The sequence below is a fragment of the Scatophagus argus genome, chromosome 21, assembly GCF_020382885.2.
Source record: "Scatophagus argus isolate fScaArg1 chromosome 21, fScaArg1.pri, whole genome shotgun sequence".
Classification (NCBI taxonomy): Eukaryota; Metazoa; Chordata; class Actinopteri; family Scatophagidae; genus Scatophagus; species Scatophagus argus.
This window is the reverse complement of record NC_058513.1, coordinates 3,993,225-4,014,409: the sequence shown is the minus strand read 5'-3', so window position 1 is coordinate 4,014,409 and position 21,185 is coordinate 3,993,225. Positions and strand designations below refer to the sequence as shown.

Sequence of the window (21,185 nt, the reverse complement as noted above, 5' to 3'; positions counted from 1 at the left end):
CTCACCCGCTAATCGATGAAAAGTTTCTTAATCCACAAAACATTTCTGGAGCTTCGCGGCAAAACAGCCTTGCAGGATTCTAGTAAATAAGTGAAGCAGCTGGGGGGGTTGTTTTATAATGTAAAAATACAACTGAAGTAAAGTCTGAAATGGCTCCACACAGCTGCCGTCTGCTGTAATCCAAGTCTCCAGAAGCTCAAATTGATTGTAAGACGTTTTTTAGTTATTTATATTTAGTTCAAGCTTGTGCACTAACTTCAGACACGAAGTCTCACCTGTCCTGCTCGACAGAGCAGTAGTTCTTGTTGTTAATTAAGTTTTAATGAATGGAAAACTCAAGTCATCCGCACCAACTGTATGGGGAAAAACACAATGGGCTTCTTTTGTAGTGAAACTGTGAAAGTGTTTACATACCTTGCCAACTGTTCTGTCACCTGAGGAAATGAAGTCATGCAACTTTCAGAAAATTCCAGCAGGTGTGGTGTGCGTGGGTGCTGACTTGGATCATTTAACAGGAGTGATTTTGTGGACATCACTCACTGAAATTCTCATTAGACAGAAGCACTCCATAAGGTAAGTATCTGTCTTTCTCTGTATCAGTTTACATACAAGTGAAGTGCAAGGCTTTGCTTTTCCCCCCTTTAGGCAGTTAATAAGTCAGTCAGCTCACTTGTACTTTCATCAGAATAATAGAAGGTATTGATCCAAAAGGGTTCACATGCATGAGTTTGCTGAGAGGCATCAATTAATCTGCAGTTGAACTGGCAATGTTTAGTTTTGCATTTGCACTGCTCCTTTAGTGAGTGGCTTACTTTTTTCATGACTTTGACTAATGACTTGTAAATAAGTATTAAGTAAGTATTTATCTGTAGCCTTTGACTACTTATTTAACTATTTATGTTTACCCTCACTCTCAGTGAGAACTCATGGCTTAACTCAGTTTGCTTGAAGGTGTGTGGTATTAAGTTTAAGATTAACGTCATTCTAATTCCTTATTCTTAAGCACAAAAATGTGATTGAATTAATTTGATCATATCATAATTTCTATTTTATTTGACTTCTTTAATTATTTGGAAATCATTGGTTTATGGAAATTTCATAGGCCTATGTTTGCATGTAAAATTTTTCATCTGAATATTTCCCAGTAACTACACCTGTTATATGAACCTGTTGTAGTGAAGTGCAAGATTTCTTCCTGAAATGCAATGAGGAGGTTACAGTAACATATGGTGAATAAAAACTAGTTCAACTGGATCTTTTCCAGTGTGCTCTGTGAGCAGTTGATCTGTGTGTATGTGTGTAAGAGTGTAAGAATATGTCACATAAAATACAGCGTTGAAAGACAAGCCTTAATAATCTCAGACTACATGTTTCTGGCTCGAACAGCGACGTTATATCTCAAAATCACAGCTTCATAGTTTCATATGCCAAGAAGAACTGGAAAAACCTTTTGGATGAGAGGTGAAACATCTTCCCTTTAAACTGAAGTTCAGTTGCCCCAACTTAAGCTCTTCTATGCAAGATGACCGGAATGACTGAGAATCTACACAGACAACACAGCCACTTTATGCATTTTGCGCTGGGTTTGCCGTGTGTCGCCTCTGAATTCGGTTGAATGAAAGCCATAAAGGATTTGAAAATCCTGACATTCTGTTTTTAAGGGGTGACACGGGTTAAAAACATCCTGAAGTTTTTTGAATTAGAACATGAGGAACTTGAGATGATTTTAAATTAATATTACACCATTCATATTAAAACTTAAGACCAATAACAAACTCATCACCCCAACCTTGATATGAGCCAAGTCTGATTCCCATCTACCAGGCTGAGGCAGGACAGTACAGTTGCCTCTCGTTCTTAATATCACTTTTTTTTCCTTCTTTTTTACAGTTTCTGACAAAAGTGAAGCCTACAGGATGTCCTGCCTGTGGATAAGTCTGCTCTGTGCTGCTTTGTTTCTACAAGGCAGTGCATCATCAAAGACAAGTACTTTATTATATTGCTTGTGTAATAATGAAATAAAAATACTCTACATAAATTGTGAAGTGGGGAAAAAAACTAAGTCATATCATTTCTTATTCTAATTTCGCATCCAGGAGCGACTAATCAAGGAGTGTCACTGAACTGTACAGTTTCCTATGCAGCAAACGTGACAGTGGACTGCACTATAAATACATTGGAAAAGAACTGTCATTGTAAGGAGTATATCTGGGAAAACTCAACTAGTGGCAATGTCACACTTCACCATAAGTGTGAATCTGATAACCTGACTTACGTGTCATTGACAATTCCATCAAATCCCTTCAAAGAGGAAATTTACACTGTGGAAATAGAGACAAGCTGTGGTATGGCTGAAGAATCTGTCACAGTTGAGGCCTTCCGCAGCCCACCTCGTAAGTAGCTTCTACTGTCTTAAAGTTTTCTGGCAAATTAATGTAAATGATTGTACCTGTGCCTCATTATTAATCATTTTTATGCATTGAAAGTCTTCTTTGGAATGAGTTGGACTTGAACCATGTTAATTTAAGTTTATTTTGTCTTTCCAGCTGAATCCACACCTCGTAAGTAGCTTCTACTGTCTTAAAGTTTTCTGGCAAATTAATGTAAATGATTGTACCTGTGCCTCATTATTAATCATTTTTATGCATTGAAAGTCTTCTTTGGAATGAGGTGGACTTGAACCATGTTAATTTAAGTTTATTTTGTCTTTCCAGCTGAATCCAAACCACGATACACTGTGACAATTATCCTATTGAGCATTTTTGCCATCCTCGTTGTTTTTGGAAGTTTGTATTTCCTGTTCAGGACTGACAGAGGGTTTAATCAATATGCCAAGGGATTACATACTAAAGAAGACGCTTTGACCAATTCTGAAACTTGTGCGTTATACGTGTGAGTGTATGTGTGTGTGTGTGTGTGTGTGTGTGTGTGTGTGTGTGTGTGCTTGCATGTGTGCAGGCACGGGTGTGTATATATTTCTTCTTCTTCCTGACTGTGTAGCATACTGCTTTTTTTTTTTCCATAATCTTTGTACATCAATATTATGATTCAGTTTTATTTTTGAAGAGCACTGTGTGGGTCCATACCCTAGATTTTATGGAAAGGCTGTTACAAGCTATTGGCATGTTGTGAAAATCATGAGCATTTCTCAGGCAGAAAAAGTCTAACATGCCTAACACTTTCAAGAAGTCACTTGGAAGTCTACAGAGTTTCTGTCATTCTATGGTGAAAACAAGCTAAGTGGGAATCAAACGTCAATGTGATACTGTATACTGTCAAAGGAATGATTCATATGATACCATGTATATACTTACCCTGTGGATTATGATGCATGTTTATGTGGAACACTTATGTGTGATGGAACATCTTTTTGAATAAAGTTTTGTCAGTGACAAAAGCTTCCATGTCTTTGAACTGATGCAGCACAATATACACACCCACGCACAGCTGATCAACACCAAGCAGAAGTATCACTGTCACATTTCCTTTGTACACCACACGTCTCCGTCTCCATTTAAGTATTCGTGTTGATAGTCAACCTGTCAGTCAGTCAGTCCGTCTGTCAGGCTGCTGTGTCTCAGCCTGACTCTGTGGTAGCCCGTCTGCAGCCCAGCTCGCAGAATGACAGCCCATTGGTGGAGCTGTGTGTTGGGATTACTCTGCATGCTTGCTGAGGTAATACTCAGTACCTGGACAGGTGAGTGTGTGTATGTGTGTGTGTGTGAGAGAGAGAGAGAGAGAGAGAGAGAGAGAAATAAGTACAGAAGATATGTTTTGGGTTTTAAAAAAAAGATGTCTTCAGTGGTGGGCCTGAATCAGCTTTTCCTGTTTGTTTGCAGCCTCATCCTGTTTATGTCCTCTAAGTTTGTGTCTCTGAAAGCAGCAGTGGAAAGAAATATCAAAAGTAACAGCATCTCATCCGTGGAGATGAAAATACTTCTGTGTCAGTCACAGAAGCATTTTACTCCTGTACCTGGTTGAGGGGAAGCTAGTTTTAGTTACTATATTCTGTGACTGTAGGTCACTTAAGTCCAATAGTGGGTCCAGTGGGTCACAATAAGAATCTCAAGTTCAAGTTAACTTTATTGACCACAACATAACATAAAAATAACATAATCAACATAAATGAGTCCACTTGCTATTCTAGAGGCTGTGATATTATTAATAGAGCAAGAAAGAAGGAAAAGTTTCATTACACAAAACTTAATTTCTTGGACTTTCCTTAAATCTGAGCTGCTGTAAAATAATAGACAAGTTGACCTCTTTGGGTCCCCAACAATTATTTGAATGACACTATGTATATAAGAGGTCTTTGGTGGAACTTCTAACATCCAACACACAGTTGAAATGTCCAACTTAACACTACATGATTGTAAGAAATCACAAGCCAAAAAAGGCAAAGAACCACTGGTTTAATCTTTAACAAAGTTATGTTTGTTCTAAAATCTTGAAAAAATGTATTTAGCTGTTTGATTAATAAAGTGGAGTAAAAAGTACAGCCTTTTTCCCCTGAAATGTAGCAGACTAGAGGTATAAATATGGCATAAAAAAGAAATAGTCAAATAAAGTATGGGAATTTGAAAATTGTACTTTAATGTACTTAAATACTTTCCTCCACTGTCTGAAATCATGTATTTTTAGGAATTACCTTTAAACATGAGGTTAAAGTGCTCATTGCAAAGGAATTTATGTGAAATAAGACTTCAGACAAGTCAGTCAGTAACAATCTATCTGTCCCTTACAGTTTCACAAGACCCCGTCTCGATCTCTCTAGTGAGAGTCAACTCATCTACTGTGATGACATGCTCCACATCACTGTCTGACCCAATGGGGGTCTACCTGAACAGGGGTTTCCATGGCAACAGGGATGTTGTGTACCTGGACTTGAGGAACGGACAAGTCAGCCATCACACCGTGGCTCCAGAATTTGTAGGTCGAATTGACATAACTCCAGTCCAGCAGAACGAGAAGGGCTATGGATTCAAGTGGGAGCTGTCTCTGCTGGGGTTGGAGGACACAGACTGGTATTACTGCAGCTGGATACACTTCAAATCAGAGACAGCAGAGCAAGAAACCCGGTCCAGCAAAGGCACCCTGATCATTGTCAGAGGTAGAAAGAACCGTACCCGTCATTTGAGTTCAAACATGTATTGTTCATTCATATCAAAAAACACTTTGACTTATAGTCTTTCGATTAAATGTCCACCATGTCTCCTCACAGAGGAATATTCCCAGGAACAATGCAATCACCACAGTGAGCACCTCATCTTTTTTGTCTTGAGTGTGACAGCAGTCGTCTTCACATTGTCCCTCGTCATCGGAGTACTAATTGCGAGATGCATGCAAGTAAGTTCTACTGTCAGCAGAGGGGCTTTGATCATGCAAACACAATGTCATGATGTAATGTGTTCATGTGTTTTCTTTGTGTTTCTATAGTTTAAAAAGAACTTCAGACCTGCCAGAGCTGTAAAACCACCCAGACCTAACAGATCACAACATATCTGCCATCAGCAGAGAATTGAACATTGCCCATACATGACCACTTCTGCAAATGCTATGGACTTTAGGGGAATTCTGTGATACAAAAAGTTGATGTCATGACTATGAAAAGAGATGAAGATTTCTTGAAAAAGTGTTGGCAGCATGTAACAGATGATTCGCAGATTAGCAGCTCGCCCTTACAAGCTCAACGGAGGCGTCTTACTTTGTCTTGCTTGCTCTCAGCTTCATTTCCTTTTTTTCTATACATTTTTGTTTTTTGTCTGCAGAAAAGTGACTGAGCTACCACATCCTGGCTCATGTGGCATACAGGTGTCATGCGTTTGAACGGCGTTAGTGAAGAAAAACTGCAGAGCATGCATTTTATTACTCACTGTATTTTGCAGTTCATGTCCTCTTGACCTGTTAGGTTTTGCAATATGCTTATTCTGCATGTTTTCTCTGCACCTCATACAAAGATTCTGAACTAATAAACACATGTGATCCACATTTTTCTGCCTGATTTGACATGTACATTAAATCTAAGCTTCTTAAAATGCCGTTTGTTTTAAGTTTTGACTTAAATTACTACTTTTGATAGTAATAATGATGTATAATGCTTTAATATTATATAATAATATAATAATACTGTAACAACCCCCGCCCTTATCCTAGAGCATCCATCCATCCATCCATTTTTCTTCACCGCTTACCCGTCAGGGTCGCGGGGGGGGGGGTATCGCTGGAGCCTATCCCGGCTGACTACGGGCGAGAGGCGGGGTACACCCTGGACTGGTCGCCAGTCAATCGCAGGGCCTATCCTAGAGCAAGAAGATAAAATTCTAACAGCATTCACATTATATTTCTTAATATTGCACCATTACTGCATTTTATGACAAATTAATTCACACAGAAACGTAGGGATATAGTTTTTCGATAATGCAAGCTGTCAGTCGAGCACAGAAAAAAAAAAAGATAATTCATTTTGAAGAAAAAGATCAACATATTTATGCGGAACTATGGTACTGAATCGTCGGTGCAACACGGACCACTGTGGATGTAACACAAGGTGCATCTTTGAAAAGTCAGTTTTGATGATAGTACTGTATGTTCTAAAATCAGTGTTTGTATGATAAATCAAACACAGTTTGAAAGGCACAGACGTAGCTAAATGTTAGCGCCAGTTAGCTAGTGGAGAACACACAGCCTGTGAAAACTACTCAGGGACGACAAAGGGGTTTTCTCCTTGGCTCTTGCTCTCAGCCCTGCTTACTGTCTCTCAAAGCTCGAAGCAGAGATTGTGATGCTGGGCTGGTAACAAAATCCCAGGAAAACATCGCAGTTTATTTAACTATTTCTTGGTTTAAAGGCAGACAGCTTGTCTGTAGCCAGGGGAAAAATGAGTGGCCACAAACTGCTGCTTCCTGGGTTGAACTTGTGGACTTCAGGCAGAAGTAGGTGGATGAAACGACTACATGATGGTGAGACACCCTGAAACCACAACTCTACTGTATTTAATGCTTAATATGTAGTTCTAGTACTCGCGCTGTTGCCTTTTCAGTAAGGAGGCAACACACGCCAAACCCAGTGTAAAATTTTGTTATTATTATTTGTCCTAATTGCCTTTCGATAAAGTTTAACCCTTGCTTGAGGATATTAGAAACCTGTGACTTCAGTCAGTAATCCGGCATATACCCAATGTGCTTAATTGGGTATATGCCTAATATATCAGTCAAATATAATATTGAGCGACTTTATGCCCGAAACAAGCCCTAGTGTGCAGTACAAACAGCGTTATGAAAGGAAGTAACCATTCCCCTGTTTGTTTGTGAACTGCTCATGAGCTTGCCTTTGGGATGATGTTACAATGACTAAATAAGATGTTTTATTCGAAGTACAGACCTTTCCGTTTAGTGCAATTAAGCCACAGCTCCAGTGCTCTGCTGACTTTGTAGGTATAAATGGAAAGGCGTCGTTTTCTTCTTGTAACCCAAAGGTGTGTATCGTTGGCAGCGGTCCAGCAGGTTTCTACACGGCGCAGCATTTGATTAAGGTATTTCCTCTCCTGCCAGTGTTGTTGACACAAAAGGCAAATGATTGTCTTAGTGCATGTGATATTTTAAAAAATAAAATAACTGAGTTAGATTTTATTTTTAGCTTCTTTGGACTCTAAAGACCTGTGTAGTCTTCTTTTCAAATATACAGTGCAGTCATTATTATGTTTGTAAACCCTCACAGTGTATAACAGTGGCAATACACTGTGCATTTCTTTCTTCATTATTTGTTTTAAGTGATATTTAAGATTAAAGGCAGATAGTTAGATAGATTTTCCATCTTGACCTATAAAGAAAATGTTCCTGCTGGTGTTTATTTTTTTAGTATATTTCCAGTTAAGTTTTAGCACAAAATACTGACTGCATGTAGCTTAAACAATTTAGCCAACAGTCCCACCTTAAACAAATTGGTAACTAAACCGACTAAATGCCCTGCCACGCCTGTCACACACTGTCTTGTTTTCTTTTCATGTCAGTTGATAGCTTTTCAATAGCTTTTCCTTGAACTTCAAAGGCCTGCTCTAAGTAAGACAGGAAATAACTTGCAGACCACTTTATCAAGACGAGGGTGGTATTTCTGAGTCACCGGGCCACATCTGTTTAGTTTTGAACTACTTGTAATCTTTTATGTGTAAGATGTCCTAAAATATTGCATATTTTTTAATAGAGATCTTTTAATATGTTGACCTTATTTTATCTCTCTAGACATATTCATTGTATCTGTGATGTATCTGTGAAGTTTTTTTCCTACATTTTCCAATACATAAAGAACATATCATGGCATAAAATTAAAGCAAATGGGTAAAGAACAGATTCTGGGCACATAAAACAGCTAATACAAAGAAATAAGGCACACGATGCAAAGTGGCTTCTTATTTTTACACTTCAAACAGTAATCATTTATAGTCATTTTTGGCCATTTACTATATGTCTTTAATGAATAGGACAGTCAGACAGAGTGACAGGAAATGGGGGGTGTGAGACAAGGGAGACCGTAGACAGGCTGAAGACCGCATCTTCTTCTGTACATGGGGTTAGTGCACTCATGGGGTGAGTGCATTAACACACTCTGCCATGCGTCACCGTCACAGGTCGTGTTTTGTTTGAAACAAGGCAACAGCCACGCTCATGTCTCTTTGAGGCTGTGCTTGGACACAGTATTGTTTTGAGCTAAATGCTAACATTCATAGTTCAATTCAATTCAGTTCAGTTCAGTTTATTTATATAGCGCCAATTCACAATAAAGGTTATCACTTTCCAATTAGATCAGGTCTAGACCAAACTCTTTAATTAAATTGTAATATACAGAACCCAACATTCACCCTTGAGCAAGCACTTGGCGACAGTGGCGAGGAAAAACTGCCTTTTAGAAGGAAGAAACCTCGGAGCAGACCCCAGCTCAAGATGGGTGGTTATCTGCCTTGACCGGTTGGGTCAACCCAGTGCTAACACAGACAGTGCTAACATGCTGATGTTTAGTAGATCTAGTGTTTTGCTGTGTTCACCTTCTTCATTTTGTGTGTTATCATGCCAATATTTGCTAATTAGCACTGCACACAAAACACAGCTAAGGAAGAAGAAGTAAAAAGATGAAAAAGAAAATGTTTTTTTGTTTTCCAATTAAATAAACCAAAATATTGGTTGGCCTGATGTTGGCACTAGAGGAAACCAACATTTATCCTGAGGAATGTGTGACTGTAATTTCATTTCAATCCTTCTGATATTTGCGGAAGCATTTTACTGTAGGTTTTTACTTGGAAGCCACAAATGTGAAGGGTGAGGGTGCCAGAAAAACAGGATAAAGAAAGGTCATCGTGTTGGGACCATGGCTGTCTGTACATAATGTCACAGTGGACCACCCAGCATAGCTATCCCCAGAGCTATACTGCTAACATGACTAAAATAAAGCTAAAACAACACCAGCAGTATCCTGTAACTCTGTCTAAAGAGCCATGGTCTTTCTGTCAATGTTTATGTCCAACAACTGTCATCAAAAGAATTCCATTTAACATGCTGTGTCTCTCTCCTTTTCATCCTTCCAGGCCCGTCAAGATGTTGAGGTGGACATCTATGAGCGGTTGCCTGTCCCCTTCGGCCTGGTCAGGTTTGGAGTGGCCCCTGATCATCCTGAAGTCAAGGTCTCTAATCCTAAAAAGACAAGTTAGAGAACAGATAACTGTCATACACTGTTTGGGGATTTACAGTGTAAGAGCAGAACTCGGCAGGTTTCGAGGTGGTCACCTAGCCAACAGGCTGCAGGCGTGACCTACACAAAGTTTTCATAAAGTTGGTATGATTACTTAGTCCTGTCTGATCGTGATTAGTTTTTTGGAAAAGTAGATTACACAGTTTGCCTGTTGCAGGCATGTAGATCACAATCGTTGGCACGCTTGAGGAATTTTAGACAACTAAAGTTTAACTATGACAGCACAGCTGTGATGTGGCAGGAATGAACCCGAAGAACCCAACCCTAACCCTAGCCTAGTACTGCATTAACGGTGTTCCATTAACAGACTGATGCACATATTGGGGTTTAACCACAGCTAAAGAAACTATAAAGCTCTTTTAGTATTTTTCTTTGACAAATTCAGTTTTTTCTTCTTGTCAGAATGTCATCAATACGTTCACCCAGACAGCCAAACATTCACGCTGTAGCTTCTATGGTAATGTGAATGTGGGAAAGGATGTGAGCGTTGAAGAGTTGCAGCAAGCCTACCATGCAGTCGTACTGGTAAGAACATAGTATCACCCTTAAATACATGTTGCCTGATGATGTGTGTGTGTGTGTGTGTGTGTGTGTGCATAAGCCTCTTTATCTTATGTTTTTTTGTACATTTTATGTAGAGTTATGGGGCAGAGGGAAATAGGAGTATGGGAGTGCCAGGAGAAGACTTGGCTGGTGTGTACTCTGCTAAAGACTTTGTTGGCTGGTACAATGGGCTGCCCAGCTGTCAAGAGGTATACTTTGGACCATATAAAAACATTTAAGATATGCCATTTTTTTTCTCTTCCTTTTTACTTTCTGCTTCTCAATCATTAAATTTCTTTTTCTTATCTTTTCCATTCAGCTGAGACCAGACCTGAGCTGTGAAACAGCAGTCATTCTTGGTCAAGGCAATGTGGCCTTGGATGTAGCAAGAATCCTGCTGTCTCCCATTGACATTTTAAAGGTGAAAAGCACACAGCCTTGGTTATTTAACATGAGAATATCGTTAAAAATATATAGCAATAAAGCAAAGAAATGACACAGAAATGCAGACAGCCAGTGATAGGTGTGATAAAGACGAAGAACAAGTACAGTACTCAGTGCTCTGTCCTTAAAGATTAGATTGCAGAGTCAGTTGTTGTTTATAGCATGATGGAGTCAGTGTTGTTAAAGACTTTTTATCTCCTAAAACAATCTTGAAAGCTTTTACTGAGTGAGACAGAGTTTTGCATGGAGGAAACTGTAACCACATATCTGTAAAAAGCTCAACCCTATGTATTACCACCGGCCTTGACTTGAAAGCGGGTCTTTATCTGAGTTTAGTGGTAACAAAAGAACAGAGCAAACTTCATCCACAGTTGAGATCGCTTACATTTGGTTGACTCACAGAGAGTACAGAATGTGAGGAAAGGCAAAAGATTTTTTGCAATTTGTTGATGTACCATACGTCAACTACTGAATTCTCAATGAGGGTCTCAAACTGCATGTCCCTCCAAAGTAATCATCTGCAGTATATGAAGTTTAATGCTGTGGTGCTGGTGGTATCTGAAGGGCCACCGCATCTTCATGGGTACATGACGAAGTCGTGTCTGCCTTGTGTGTTATCATCATTTTAATAACGCTACAGTAGCATGCAATGCTTTCAATATGAATAGCAAAAGGAGGATTCGGTTTGTGAGAATGTAAGCTTCAGGCATACAGGATCAGAAATAACAAATAATAGAAGTCTTTCGGAGTATCACCTTAAATCAACATCAGCTTTACAGCTCATTAGAAATCTGATTTTGAAAGAGAAAATCTCTCCTGTTGCTCTGCAGAAAACAGACATCACCCAGCCTGCTGTAGAGGCTCTGGCAGAGAGCCAAATCCGCAGGGTGCTGATCGTTGGCAGGAGAGGACCAATACAAGTTGCCTGCACAATCAAGGTGTGTTCATGAGTGGAGGACGTTTGTTGGAGAGAAGAACAAAAACTTTTTCCGATAGTGATTTTTAAAAATAGTTAAAGTACAAATTGCATATGGGAAAGCAGCCGGAGTTTGTTGGGTCTAATATCCAGGCTAGTCAGACATTATTTTGAAGAGAAAGAGAAACCAGTTGGTAAAATTCCTCCCAAACTTTCCATTGTAAACATCCTTAACATTTCACACAATGACTTCCTGGAAAATTTTCACTGATATTTCAAGTCTGGGCACTTCATCAACCTCACCTGTCATGTTTCAGAAATGTTCTGATGATTTAAAAGGGTTATGTTGAGTAACATTACTACGCAGATAATTATTTTAGTCATTTATCTATCGCTTTTAGCTATTAGTTCAACTCTAACCATTTCTTTTCCATTTCCCCCATTGAGAAGCACTGCTTTAAGGTAACTAAAGATCAGCATCATGACCATCCATCATCTTATGTGGACTAATCAAATCATAATTCATGTATTTTAAAATTAATTTAACTACTCCACACTTTCTTCATACTTAACCTTGTTAACTACAGAAGTATCTCATGGAGTAGTATTACCTGTGGTCGGGAAACACTAGTTTAGTGTGGGTGTTTTAACACCTAATACACATAAGCACTGTGTCATGCTTTACTGGACTTCTTTATAGCAATGTGATCTCATATCTCAGCAATTACTGTGGCAAGTACAATGTTACCACAACCAATAGAAAACGATGGAAAAAATATGAAAGAGAGACATCTTCTAGTCCAGTCAGCCACTCCTGCTACGTTCCCCTTGTCTATAGGAGCTTAGAGAAATGGTGAACCTGCCCGACACCAGACCTGAGATGTTAGCGGCAGATTTTGAGGGTGTTGCAGAGGCTATTAAAGGTAAGAAATGAAATAAATCCATCTATTATTTCTTCTTTTTGCTGGATTCCCCCAGTTCTTTAAAACAAGGACATTTTACATTTTTGAATTAAGGCAATACAAGAGGCTACATACAATAACATACTGTATGTAACACAGGATAAGACTATTTCTTTTTCCTTTTAGCAAACTAGTGGTGCAGAACGTGTAAGATAACTGCTGAAAGTATGACTTCAGCAGACAATTGGAAAGAAAAAAAATAATTTCTGTGGTTAACAGCAGGAACATACGCTTTTGAGACTTTCAGGCCATATTTGGTGAGGTGAACTGAAACTGAATACAGCTGGTGTCAGCTGTTAGATCCACGGTAGGTTTTCACCAGGGCTAACAAACTGCAGATTAAGACTACACCAACATTATGCAAGACCATCAACTGTCCTCGTCCTGAAAAGACATTGGGCTGACTGATGTTGCTGGGCAAGTTCCAGCTCACAGTGATAACAGTCTCCTTGCCTCTGTTCATGGCTAATTATGAGGACCTTGACCTCATATGTGTTAAACATGATAAGCAATAAGTGAAGGATATTAGAGACCGATGGTTTGTGTCTGTCCATGGTGACTTGGTTTGTGGTTACAGCAGCACATCAAAAAGCAGATGCTAATTTATGAAAGCCAGTGAGTTTAAAGGTACAGTCTGTAAACTAAGAATTTTAGTTTAAATTGCTAAAAAGAAAAAAACTAAAATTAACAGCAGAATGTGAGTAAATAACAGTTTGGACTTTGCACAAAGTCTTTTATTTTTTTGTGTCAGTTATATCAGCTGAAGTTAGCATCCTAACCCACTGGCTCCAGCCCATCCTGTGAGTTTTTTACATACCACATGCTCTCTTAGCTTATTTAGTCCAATGTATAAACACACAAAATGTCAAGAGGGGAAACTTATTCTTATTCAACTTATTGAAACTTATTAACTTATTCAAGACTGCGTTCGCTGTGAGGTTGACCAGGTTGGTTCACTTTCGCTTTCCCGCAGCTAAAGAGCTAACAGCAGATGCAGTCGTGGACTTATAGAGAGAATTCAGTTAGCAGCAGTTAATGGTTACTCTATATGTGGCACTGTAACAGTTCTAATTCTAATGTAGAGCACCAAAAATATTTTTACCAGAAAAAGATTGCTGGTTTCATTACAAAGCATTGAGGCTTTTGATACTTTCAGTAGTCAGCAGTGTGGGTTTGTAGGTACTTGTGTGTGTGTGTGTTTGTGATAATTGTTGTTGGTGTCTGCACACACTTTCACACACACACCTACACACTTTTTCCATGTTTACTAAATTGGATTGCATGCATTTATAGTCTACATACATGACGATCCATATCAAGATTGATTGTTTATGTTATGTGTTTATTTTATTTTTTTCTAAATCCTGTCAATAAAAGATTTTTTGAAAAACTCCCCAATATTGATATCAGACTGGCCTTAATGGATGTGAGAAAATCCACCAAATGTAGACACAAATACAGTGATTCAGCATAATGATTGATGCTCATCACTTTCAGTGTAAAGAAAACATTTGTTATCGGAAATGATCTCAAAACCAGTCAACCATCATTTTAAGCATAAGTATCTGTGCTTGTGTCAGATTTGCCAAGGCCCAGGAAGCGTCTGACAGAGCTACTGTTGAAGACAGCCCTGGACATCCCTGAAGAAAAAGAGCAGGAGAGACGAAACAAAGCCTCCCGCATCTGGGCCTTTCGATTCTTCCGGAGCCCCGTTGAAATCCTGGCCAACCCTGACAACAACAGAACAGCTGGCATCCGACTTGCAGTCAACAGGCTGGAGGTAAACAAGATTTGGATTTTAAAACTCAAGATGTTCTTTATGTAGCCATACACAACTGCTTTGTACATTGGCCTGGTTAAAAGGCGGTTACCTCTATGTGTCCAGGGTTCAGGTGAGGGAGCCCGTGCAGTGCTCACTGGAGAAGTGGAGGATGTGACCTGTGGCCTGGTCATTAGCAGTATCGGCTACAGGAGCCTCCCCATCGATCCATCAGTGCCATTTGACTCCCACAAAGCCATCGTCCCAAACAGCATGGGCCGTATTCAACAAGCTGCAGGTACTCATTAAATGCCATAAAGAACAACAACACTTAGCAAGATAAAATCTGTCACTCAAAAAATGTGGTGAAACCATCTTTATTTCCAGGTCTTTATTGTAGTGGCTGGCTGAAAACAGGTCCAACAGGTGTGATAGCCACCACTATGAACAATAGTTTCGACACAGCACGATCCTTGCTGGAGGACATGAACTCAGGAACGTTGGATTTATCTGCTGCCAAGCCTGGTTCACAAAGCATCAGTAGTCTGCTGGAAAAGAGAGGTACTATACTGTCCCTTTGCTGGTGTCATCACGCTCAGCAGGGTTCAACCCCTGTTATCTGAGCTGTGAGCACACTACTCAGGATATATCGAGCAGCTGACTTTCTCTTTCATTCCTACCGTTCCATAATTGTATGGGTGGGTCATTATCTGGCGGACCTCTGTGGCCCCTGCTTTTGTCTGTTGCATCATTGTTTTGGCACTTGTGGAGGGGTTAGTAGACTTATGAAGGTGTGTTTTTTTTTCCTGAATGGATAGCTATTAGGCATGTCTCAAAAACATGCCTAAGGACACACTTACACGCACATGGGTACATAATACACGTTTTTGTCAATGGTTTCATGTTAGTCCATTGAACAGCAGGTGGCAGTAATGTGCCCGGAAATGCAGCAATTCACAGGTCGAAGACAGTGAATTAGGACTGTAGCATTCCAAAAAAAAAAAAAAAATCAAAAAGTAAGCCTTGCAAATGTTTTTATAGGAAAGAAGTGCCCTGAATAGATTTGTTAGATTTCAGGGACAACCCCGATTTACTTACTGGATATATTTAAAAAAGAAAACAACAACTTTGTTTACAAGAAAACTCCACAGGGCACCTTTGACTCACCCTGTTACTCAGACTGACATGTTCCATTGTCAGTCTGAGAACATGCTATAACTTGTTGTTACAGAGACAAAAATGTGCTTGTGTTCACTGCCAAACCAGACAAAAACACACAATAAAATGGTGTGAGTAATCACATAGGCAGACAGCAGTTAAAATTTAACCCCTGTTATTTATTTATTGTTATTTATTTATGTCATAATACAGGTGTTTGTCAGCTGGACTATAAATAAGCTAACCATACTCAACAATTAATCCGTTCCAGTTTTAAGTAACTATGAGCACCAAAATATACAGTATAATCATTAGACTTACATTAAAATGAGAAAAAACTGAACAGGTGGTCCAGGCTATTAGAAATGACTCTCAAGTTTTCTTGTTGGGAATGACAAATAACTACATGACACCATCACTCTCTGTAATTGGCATGTGCCTTCTTATACTTGAATTTCCCTCGGGATCAATACAGTATCTATCTGTCTATCTATCTATTCACAAGGTTAATGTTGCATGTCTCTGACACATCAGACTGACTTAAAGATAAAAATATATGACTTTTCTAGCATCTTATTGCGAACTTCCTGATAATTTCTCATACTTGTGATGCTACTACAGTGAGTGTCATCACTGTTTCTGTATATGATACACACATGCACACACATTTCCCTAAAGGAAATGGAAATGTTCCCTAAAGGAAATGGAAATGTTGCGTGTCTCAGCCACAATTTTGTTAAATGCATGTTATTGATTTAGCCACAAGGTGTTTGTTATTCTAAAACATATATATTAAGCTACAACCAAATGTTTTTTGTCTGTAGGAGTGAAAGCAGTGATTTTCTCAGACTGGGAGAAGATTGACAGTGTGGAGATGAGTAGGGGTGAAGCCATCGGAAAACCCAGAGAAAAACTACTGAGTGTGGAGGAAATGCTGCAAGTGGCTCGCAAGTGAGGGAAGACAAACTACTCACAAGGAAACATGGAGAACAGTAGTTGACATAACAGTGGGGACATCAGTGATTGAACACCATGGATGCAGAAGAGGAATTGCATTATATAGCACTTAAAATGGACTTATTTCATACTGCACAGTACACATTGAGATTGTAGGGTAGTTCTCTACTTGAAATGCAGAAATTTAAATTACTATATTAGAGTACAGACCAATTTTTTATATCCATATAATGTAAATTAGCCTGTCTATTTTAGGTTGTGTCCAATACAAAATAAAATGCATCATTTTATTTCTGTCCTGGAGCAGCCTTTCCAGTTGTTGCATTTGCTGACATTGTCCTACATGGTGCATTTCACTCTAGAGTGTACATAAATTGTGTTGATATTAAGACTCATTAATACCCATTAGGTTGACACATGACAGAAAGTGGGGGATAGCCTGCTTAGACAAGTCAGGCCAGTATAATTCTTAATATATTGAGTGGAATTATATGCTACTGGGTATTTGGCTCTACTTAAAATGCCTGCAAGATTTCATTTTAAAAATACATTCTAAGTGTTCAGTGTTAAACTGGTATAATGCAAGAAAAAACAAGTTACATACAAGTAATCTCTGGAAGGAGGGGCCAAAAAAAAAAAAAAAAAAAAAAAAAAAAAATTAAGAGAAACATCCATTTAAGCAATTTATTTAAAGCAGAGGAGGGGGAAAGTACATGCAGAAACATTTTGCAAATAACCTTTGCATGGTTCAAGCAACAAGTCTTCATTCACAGCTGCTGACACCACCCTCTGGCTTGCTGATGGACTTGCACATGCAACTGGCCATCACATCTCCTTGTCGCTGGCCGTCCTCAGGTTGCTCCCCACCATGTGGTTGCCGTCCGCCGTCTCCCTGTCGTTGGCAGTCCTCAGGTTGCTCCCCACCATGTGGTTGCCGCCTGCCGTCTCCCTGTCGTTGGCAGTCCTCAGGTTGCTCCCCACCATGTGGTTGCCCCCCGCAGTCTCCCTGTCGTTGGCAGTCCTCAGGTTGCTCCCCACCATGTGGTTGCCGCCTGCCGTCTCCCTGTCGTTGGCAGTCCTCAGGTTGCTCCCCACCATGTGGTTGCCCCCCGCAGTCTCCCTGTCGTTGGCAGTCCTCAGGTTGCTCCCCACCATGTGGTTGCCGCCCGCCGTCTCCCTGTCGTTGGCAGTCCTCAGGTTGCTCCCCACCATGTGGTTGCCGCCCGCCGTCTCCCTGTCGTTGGCAGTCCTCAGGTTGCTCCCCACCATGTGGTTGCCGCCCGCCGTCTCCCTGTCGTTGGCAGTCCTCAGGTTGCTCCCCACCATGTGGTTGCCGCCCGCCGTCTCCCTGTCGTTGGCAGTCCTCAGGTTGCTCCCCACCATGTGGCTGCCGCCTGCCGTGTGTTCGTCGCTGGCCGTCGTCTGGTTGCCGCTCGCAGTCTCCTTGTCGCTGGCCGTCGTCTGGTTGCTCCTCACCATGTGGCTGCCCCTCGCCGTCTCCCTGTCGTTGGCAGTTCTCAGGTTGCTCCCCACCATGTGGTTGCCGCCCGCCGTGTGTTCGTCGCTGGCCGTCGTCTGGTTGCCGCCCGCCGTGTATTCGTCGCTGGCCGTCGTCTGGTTGCCGCCCGCCGTGTATTCGTCGCTGGCCGTCGTCTGGTTGCCGCCCGCCGTCTCCTTGTCGCTGGCCGTCGTCTGGTTGCCGCCCGCCGTGTATTCGTCGCTGGCCGTCGTCTGGTTGCCGCCCGCCGTGTATTCGTCGCTGGCCGTCGTCTGGTTGCCGCCCGCCCTCTCGTCGCTGGCCGTCGTCTGGTTGCCGCCCGCCGTGTATTCGTCGCTGGCCGTCGTCTGGTTGCCGCCCGCCGTGTATTCGTCGCTGGCCGTCGTCTGGTTGCCGCCCGCCGTCTCCTTGTCGCTGGCCATCGTCTGGTTGCCGCCCGCCGTGTATTCGTCGCTGGCCGTCGTCTGGTTGCCGCCCGCCGTGTATTCGTCGCTGGCCGTCGTCTGGTTGCCGCCCGCCGTGTATTCGTCGCTGGCCGTCGTCTGGTTGCCGCCCGCCGTGTATTCGTCGCTGGCCGTCGTCTGGTTGCCGCCCGCCGTCTCCTTGTCGCTGGCCGTCGTCTGGTTGCCGCCCGCCCTCTCGTCGCTGGCCGTCGTCTGGTTGCCGCCCGCCGTGTATTCGTCGCTGGCCGTCGTCTGGTTGCCGCCCGCCCTCTCGTCGCTGGCCGTCGTCTGGTTGCCGCCCGCCGTCTCCTTGTCGCTGGCCGTCGTCTGGTTGCCGCCCGCCGTGTATTCGTCGCTGGCCGTCGTCTGGTTGCCGCCCGCCGTGTATTCGTCGCTGGCCGTCGTCTGGTTGCCGCCCGCCGTCTCCTTGTCGCTGGCCGTCGTCTGGTTGCCGCCCGCCGTGTATTCGTCGCTGGCCGTCGTCTGGTTGCCGCCCGCCCTCTCGTCGCTGGCCGTCGTCTGGTTGCCGCCCGCCGTGTATTCGTCGCTGGCCGTCGTCTGGTTGCCGCCCGCCGTCTCCTTGTCGCTGGCCGTCGTCTGGTTGCCGCCCGCCGTGTGTTCGTCGCTGGCCGTCACATTGCCGTTGGATCCTTTTGGTTTGTTGGGGGGCTGTTGTACAAGTTTCGGGCGGCCAACTGACGCCTCAGCTTCGACTTCATTGGTTTCCAATTGTACTGAAAAGAGGTGGTTGAACAATTCAGGGAAAGAAATTGATGTTCTCTAGACATACAGCTGTAAGAACTAAATGATTACTAAAAACTTAATTTTGAAGAAAGAGCTTGTATTGTTTCAGAACACTTTAGACTTTAGTTGATTTTAATACAATTGGACATTCTACTGGGGTCCCAGTATTGAACACCTGGCAAAAGCATTAAACTGAAAACTTCAACTAATTTGAGGCTTAGACAAAGACTATAGAAACTTGCATTTTGCCACTAGGGTTTCACAGAACATGCTCACCTTCCTTAGCATGTCTCTCCAACATCGTCTCCATTGACTGGAGAAGTGCAAGGGCTTTCTTTATGGAGAGTTCATTGGGAGATAGATCTGTAGTACAAAGAAAATTAAGTTAATGTCAGAAAGTGGCTGTGAAAGAATTTTGGCACAAGTGTGCTTACCTGTCATTAACCTCTTGAGTCCCAGATCATTTGTCCCACCAACAGGCAAACAGGAGCCTATGGACAGTGCACTTGCTGTTAATTAAATGTATGTGCTGTTTGATGGCACAACATGTCACAGAATTGTTACTGCTAATAATGATATTTGACAAATTAAGAAATCCTCAAAAGATATGCCAAAGCAAAAGACTGAAGTCACATAACCTTAGTCTTACATTTGCTATACTCCAATGCAAATTTCTTAAAACACTGGCTTGAAATAGAATAAATATAAAAACCTGTGGCAGGCCAAACAGTCAGCACAAAGATAATCAACACCCAAACAGCTCCCATCATATCAGCCTCCAAGAGAAAGTTCTGTGCCTGTGCCCCACGCCAGGTTTAAAAGAACCCATCAGCTGTAGCTGATCAGCTCTAATTGGCTCTCTCCACAGAAGTGCTAATTGAGATCCTGCCCTTTCTGTGACATGGATGTAAAACAATTAGTTAGATTATAAGCCTTAGAGAATGTTGCATGTACTTATTTATTTCATATTATTTATTGTGGATGTATGTGAAAGAGAAATTCTCATGTTACATTAGGTCCAAACAGAGAAAGCTCAATTAAAAAGGGTAGAAAGTGTCAAAAAGTTTCCTCTTCAGGCAGCACGTGGAAGCAACTAAGGCTGCAACTGGGAAGAATAGCAGCTACAAGTGGACAGCCCCAATCTGCTCAGGGTGAAGGGGGACAAATTTGCTTTGTAGCGATGGCCCCATGGTGTCCATGGCTGAGGTACCATTGAGCAAGGTACCTAACCCCCCACTGCTGTGCAGAAAGAGCAGAAAGAGCAGAAATGCACAGCACAAATTTCATTGGAGTGAGTTCCCTCCAATGACAAAATATGTCACTTTCATCTTTCATGAAGCCTTATGATGTTTTCTGAGCTTTCTTTGGGTTTGACCTTCAGAGGCAGGAAATACAGTGGCATCTGGTGGTTTGCAAATGTATAACAAGACATTACAACACCTCACTGATTGCAGTTTCAGTCTCGTGGTTGTACAGTAAAAGCCCAAGAAGCCTATCAGTTATTTGCTGTAATACTGGAAAGGTCAGCAATAAGTTAACATGATATTATTATGCAGTGCTGCACACAGAATTCTGAAAAGGTGGAAAATATATTCTTAATGCAGAGTCCATCAGACAGTATGAGATTTGACACTGTTTTACGGTTATTATGATACCAGCTTTTTAAACTTCAGTACGATACTGGTTAAAAAAAAAGGAAGATGCCTCTGTGGCTCTTAGGTTTAAGAGCAATTTGACATCGTAACAAATTGGACAGCTAGCTTTTATTCTTAAATTTACAAGTGGGAGTAAAATGAATGACTTCGCTTTCATCTTTCACATAAGAGAATTGGTCTCACGATGGACAGTTTGACAAAGAGGGTTAAAATTGAGTTAGTAACATCATTTTTATTTTAATCTTTATTCATTCTTTGTCCTTGTCAAAGAACTTAGCACCTACATTATCTACAATGCAACTCAATCACTTCATTTCTGATATTTGGGTGTCTGCAGTGTGTTTGCAGCTAACAAACTGATCAAATGT

At 41.5% G+C, this 21,185-nt stretch overlaps 3 protein-coding genes and 1 long non-coding RNA gene across 8 annotated transcripts; 3 read left to right on the top strand and 1 right to left on the bottom strand.

Annotated features, from left to right (window-relative positions):
• Positions 1 to 489: 489 nt before the first annotated feature.
• LOC124052419 lies at positions 490 to 3,397 on the top strand. The gene is made up of 5 exons (XR_006841994.1): positions 490 to 573; positions 1,891 to 1,986; positions 2,097 to 2,393; positions 2,547 to 2,561; positions 2,715 to 3,397. It is a non-coding gene; the product is annotated as an uncharacterized LOC124052419 (long non-coding RNA).
• A 111-nt stretch (positions 3,398 to 3,508) lies between these two features.
• Positions 3,509 to 5,988, top strand: LOC124052418. Of its 2 annotated transcripts, none has more exons than XM_046376633.1 (4): positions 3,509 to 3,697; positions 4,745 to 5,110; positions 5,222 to 5,346; positions 5,437 to 5,988. In XM_046376633.1, the coding sequence occupies exons 1-4, from the start codon at positions 3,622 to 3,624 to the stop codon at positions 5,578 to 5,580; spliced, it is 711 nt and encodes a 236-aa protein (XP_046232589.1). In that variant the 5' UTR covers positions 3,509 to 3,621; the 3' UTR covers positions 5,581 to 5,988. The 2 variants fall into 2 exon arrangements, with proteins under 2 accessions (XP_046232589.1, XP_046232590.1); XM_046376634.1 differs by having other exon boundaries at positions 3,513 to 3,675.
• Positions 5,989 to 6,309: 321 nt separating this feature from the next.
• On the top strand, positions 6,310 to 16,780 carry fdxr (ferredoxin reductase). 4 transcript variants are annotated; one of them, XM_046376627.1, is made up of 12 exons: positions 6,320 to 6,959; positions 7,434 to 7,531; positions 9,575 to 9,670; positions 10,141 to 10,263; positions 10,377 to 10,490; positions 10,601 to 10,702; positions 11,556 to 11,663; positions 12,480 to 12,564; positions 14,184 to 14,383; positions 14,489 to 14,660; positions 14,750 to 14,923; positions 16,345 to 16,780. In XM_046376627.1, the coding sequence occupies exons 1-12, from the start codon at positions 6,878 to 6,880 to the stop codon at positions 16,473 to 16,475; spliced, it is 1,485 nt and encodes a 494-aa protein (XP_046232583.1). In that variant the 5' UTR covers positions 6,320 to 6,877; the 3' UTR covers positions 16,476 to 16,780. The 4 variants fall into 4 exon arrangements, with proteins under 4 accessions (XP_046232586.1, XP_046232583.1, XP_046232584.1 ...); XM_046376628.1 differs by having other exon boundaries at positions 6,321 to 6,959; positions 7,475 to 7,531; XM_046376630.1 differs by lacking the exon at positions 14,750 to 14,923 and having other exon boundaries at positions 6,310 to 6,959.
• A 367-nt stretch (positions 16,781 to 17,147) lies between these two features.
• Positions 17,148 to 19,993, bottom strand: LOC124052414 (uncharacterized transmembrane protein DDB_G0289901-like). The gene is made up of 5 exons (XM_046376626.1): positions 19,875 to 19,993; positions 19,597 to 19,653; positions 19,439 to 19,525; positions 18,635 to 19,152; positions 17,148 to 18,325 (listed from the first exon to the last, which is right to left on the bottom strand). Exons 1-5 carry the CDS (start codon positions 19,930 to 19,932, stop codon positions 17,303 to 17,305), a joined length of 1,743 nt encoding a protein of 580 aa, XP_046232582.1. The 5' UTR covers positions 19,933 to 19,993; the 3' UTR covers positions 17,148 to 17,302.
• Positions 19,994 to 21,185: the final 1,192 nt, after the last annotated feature.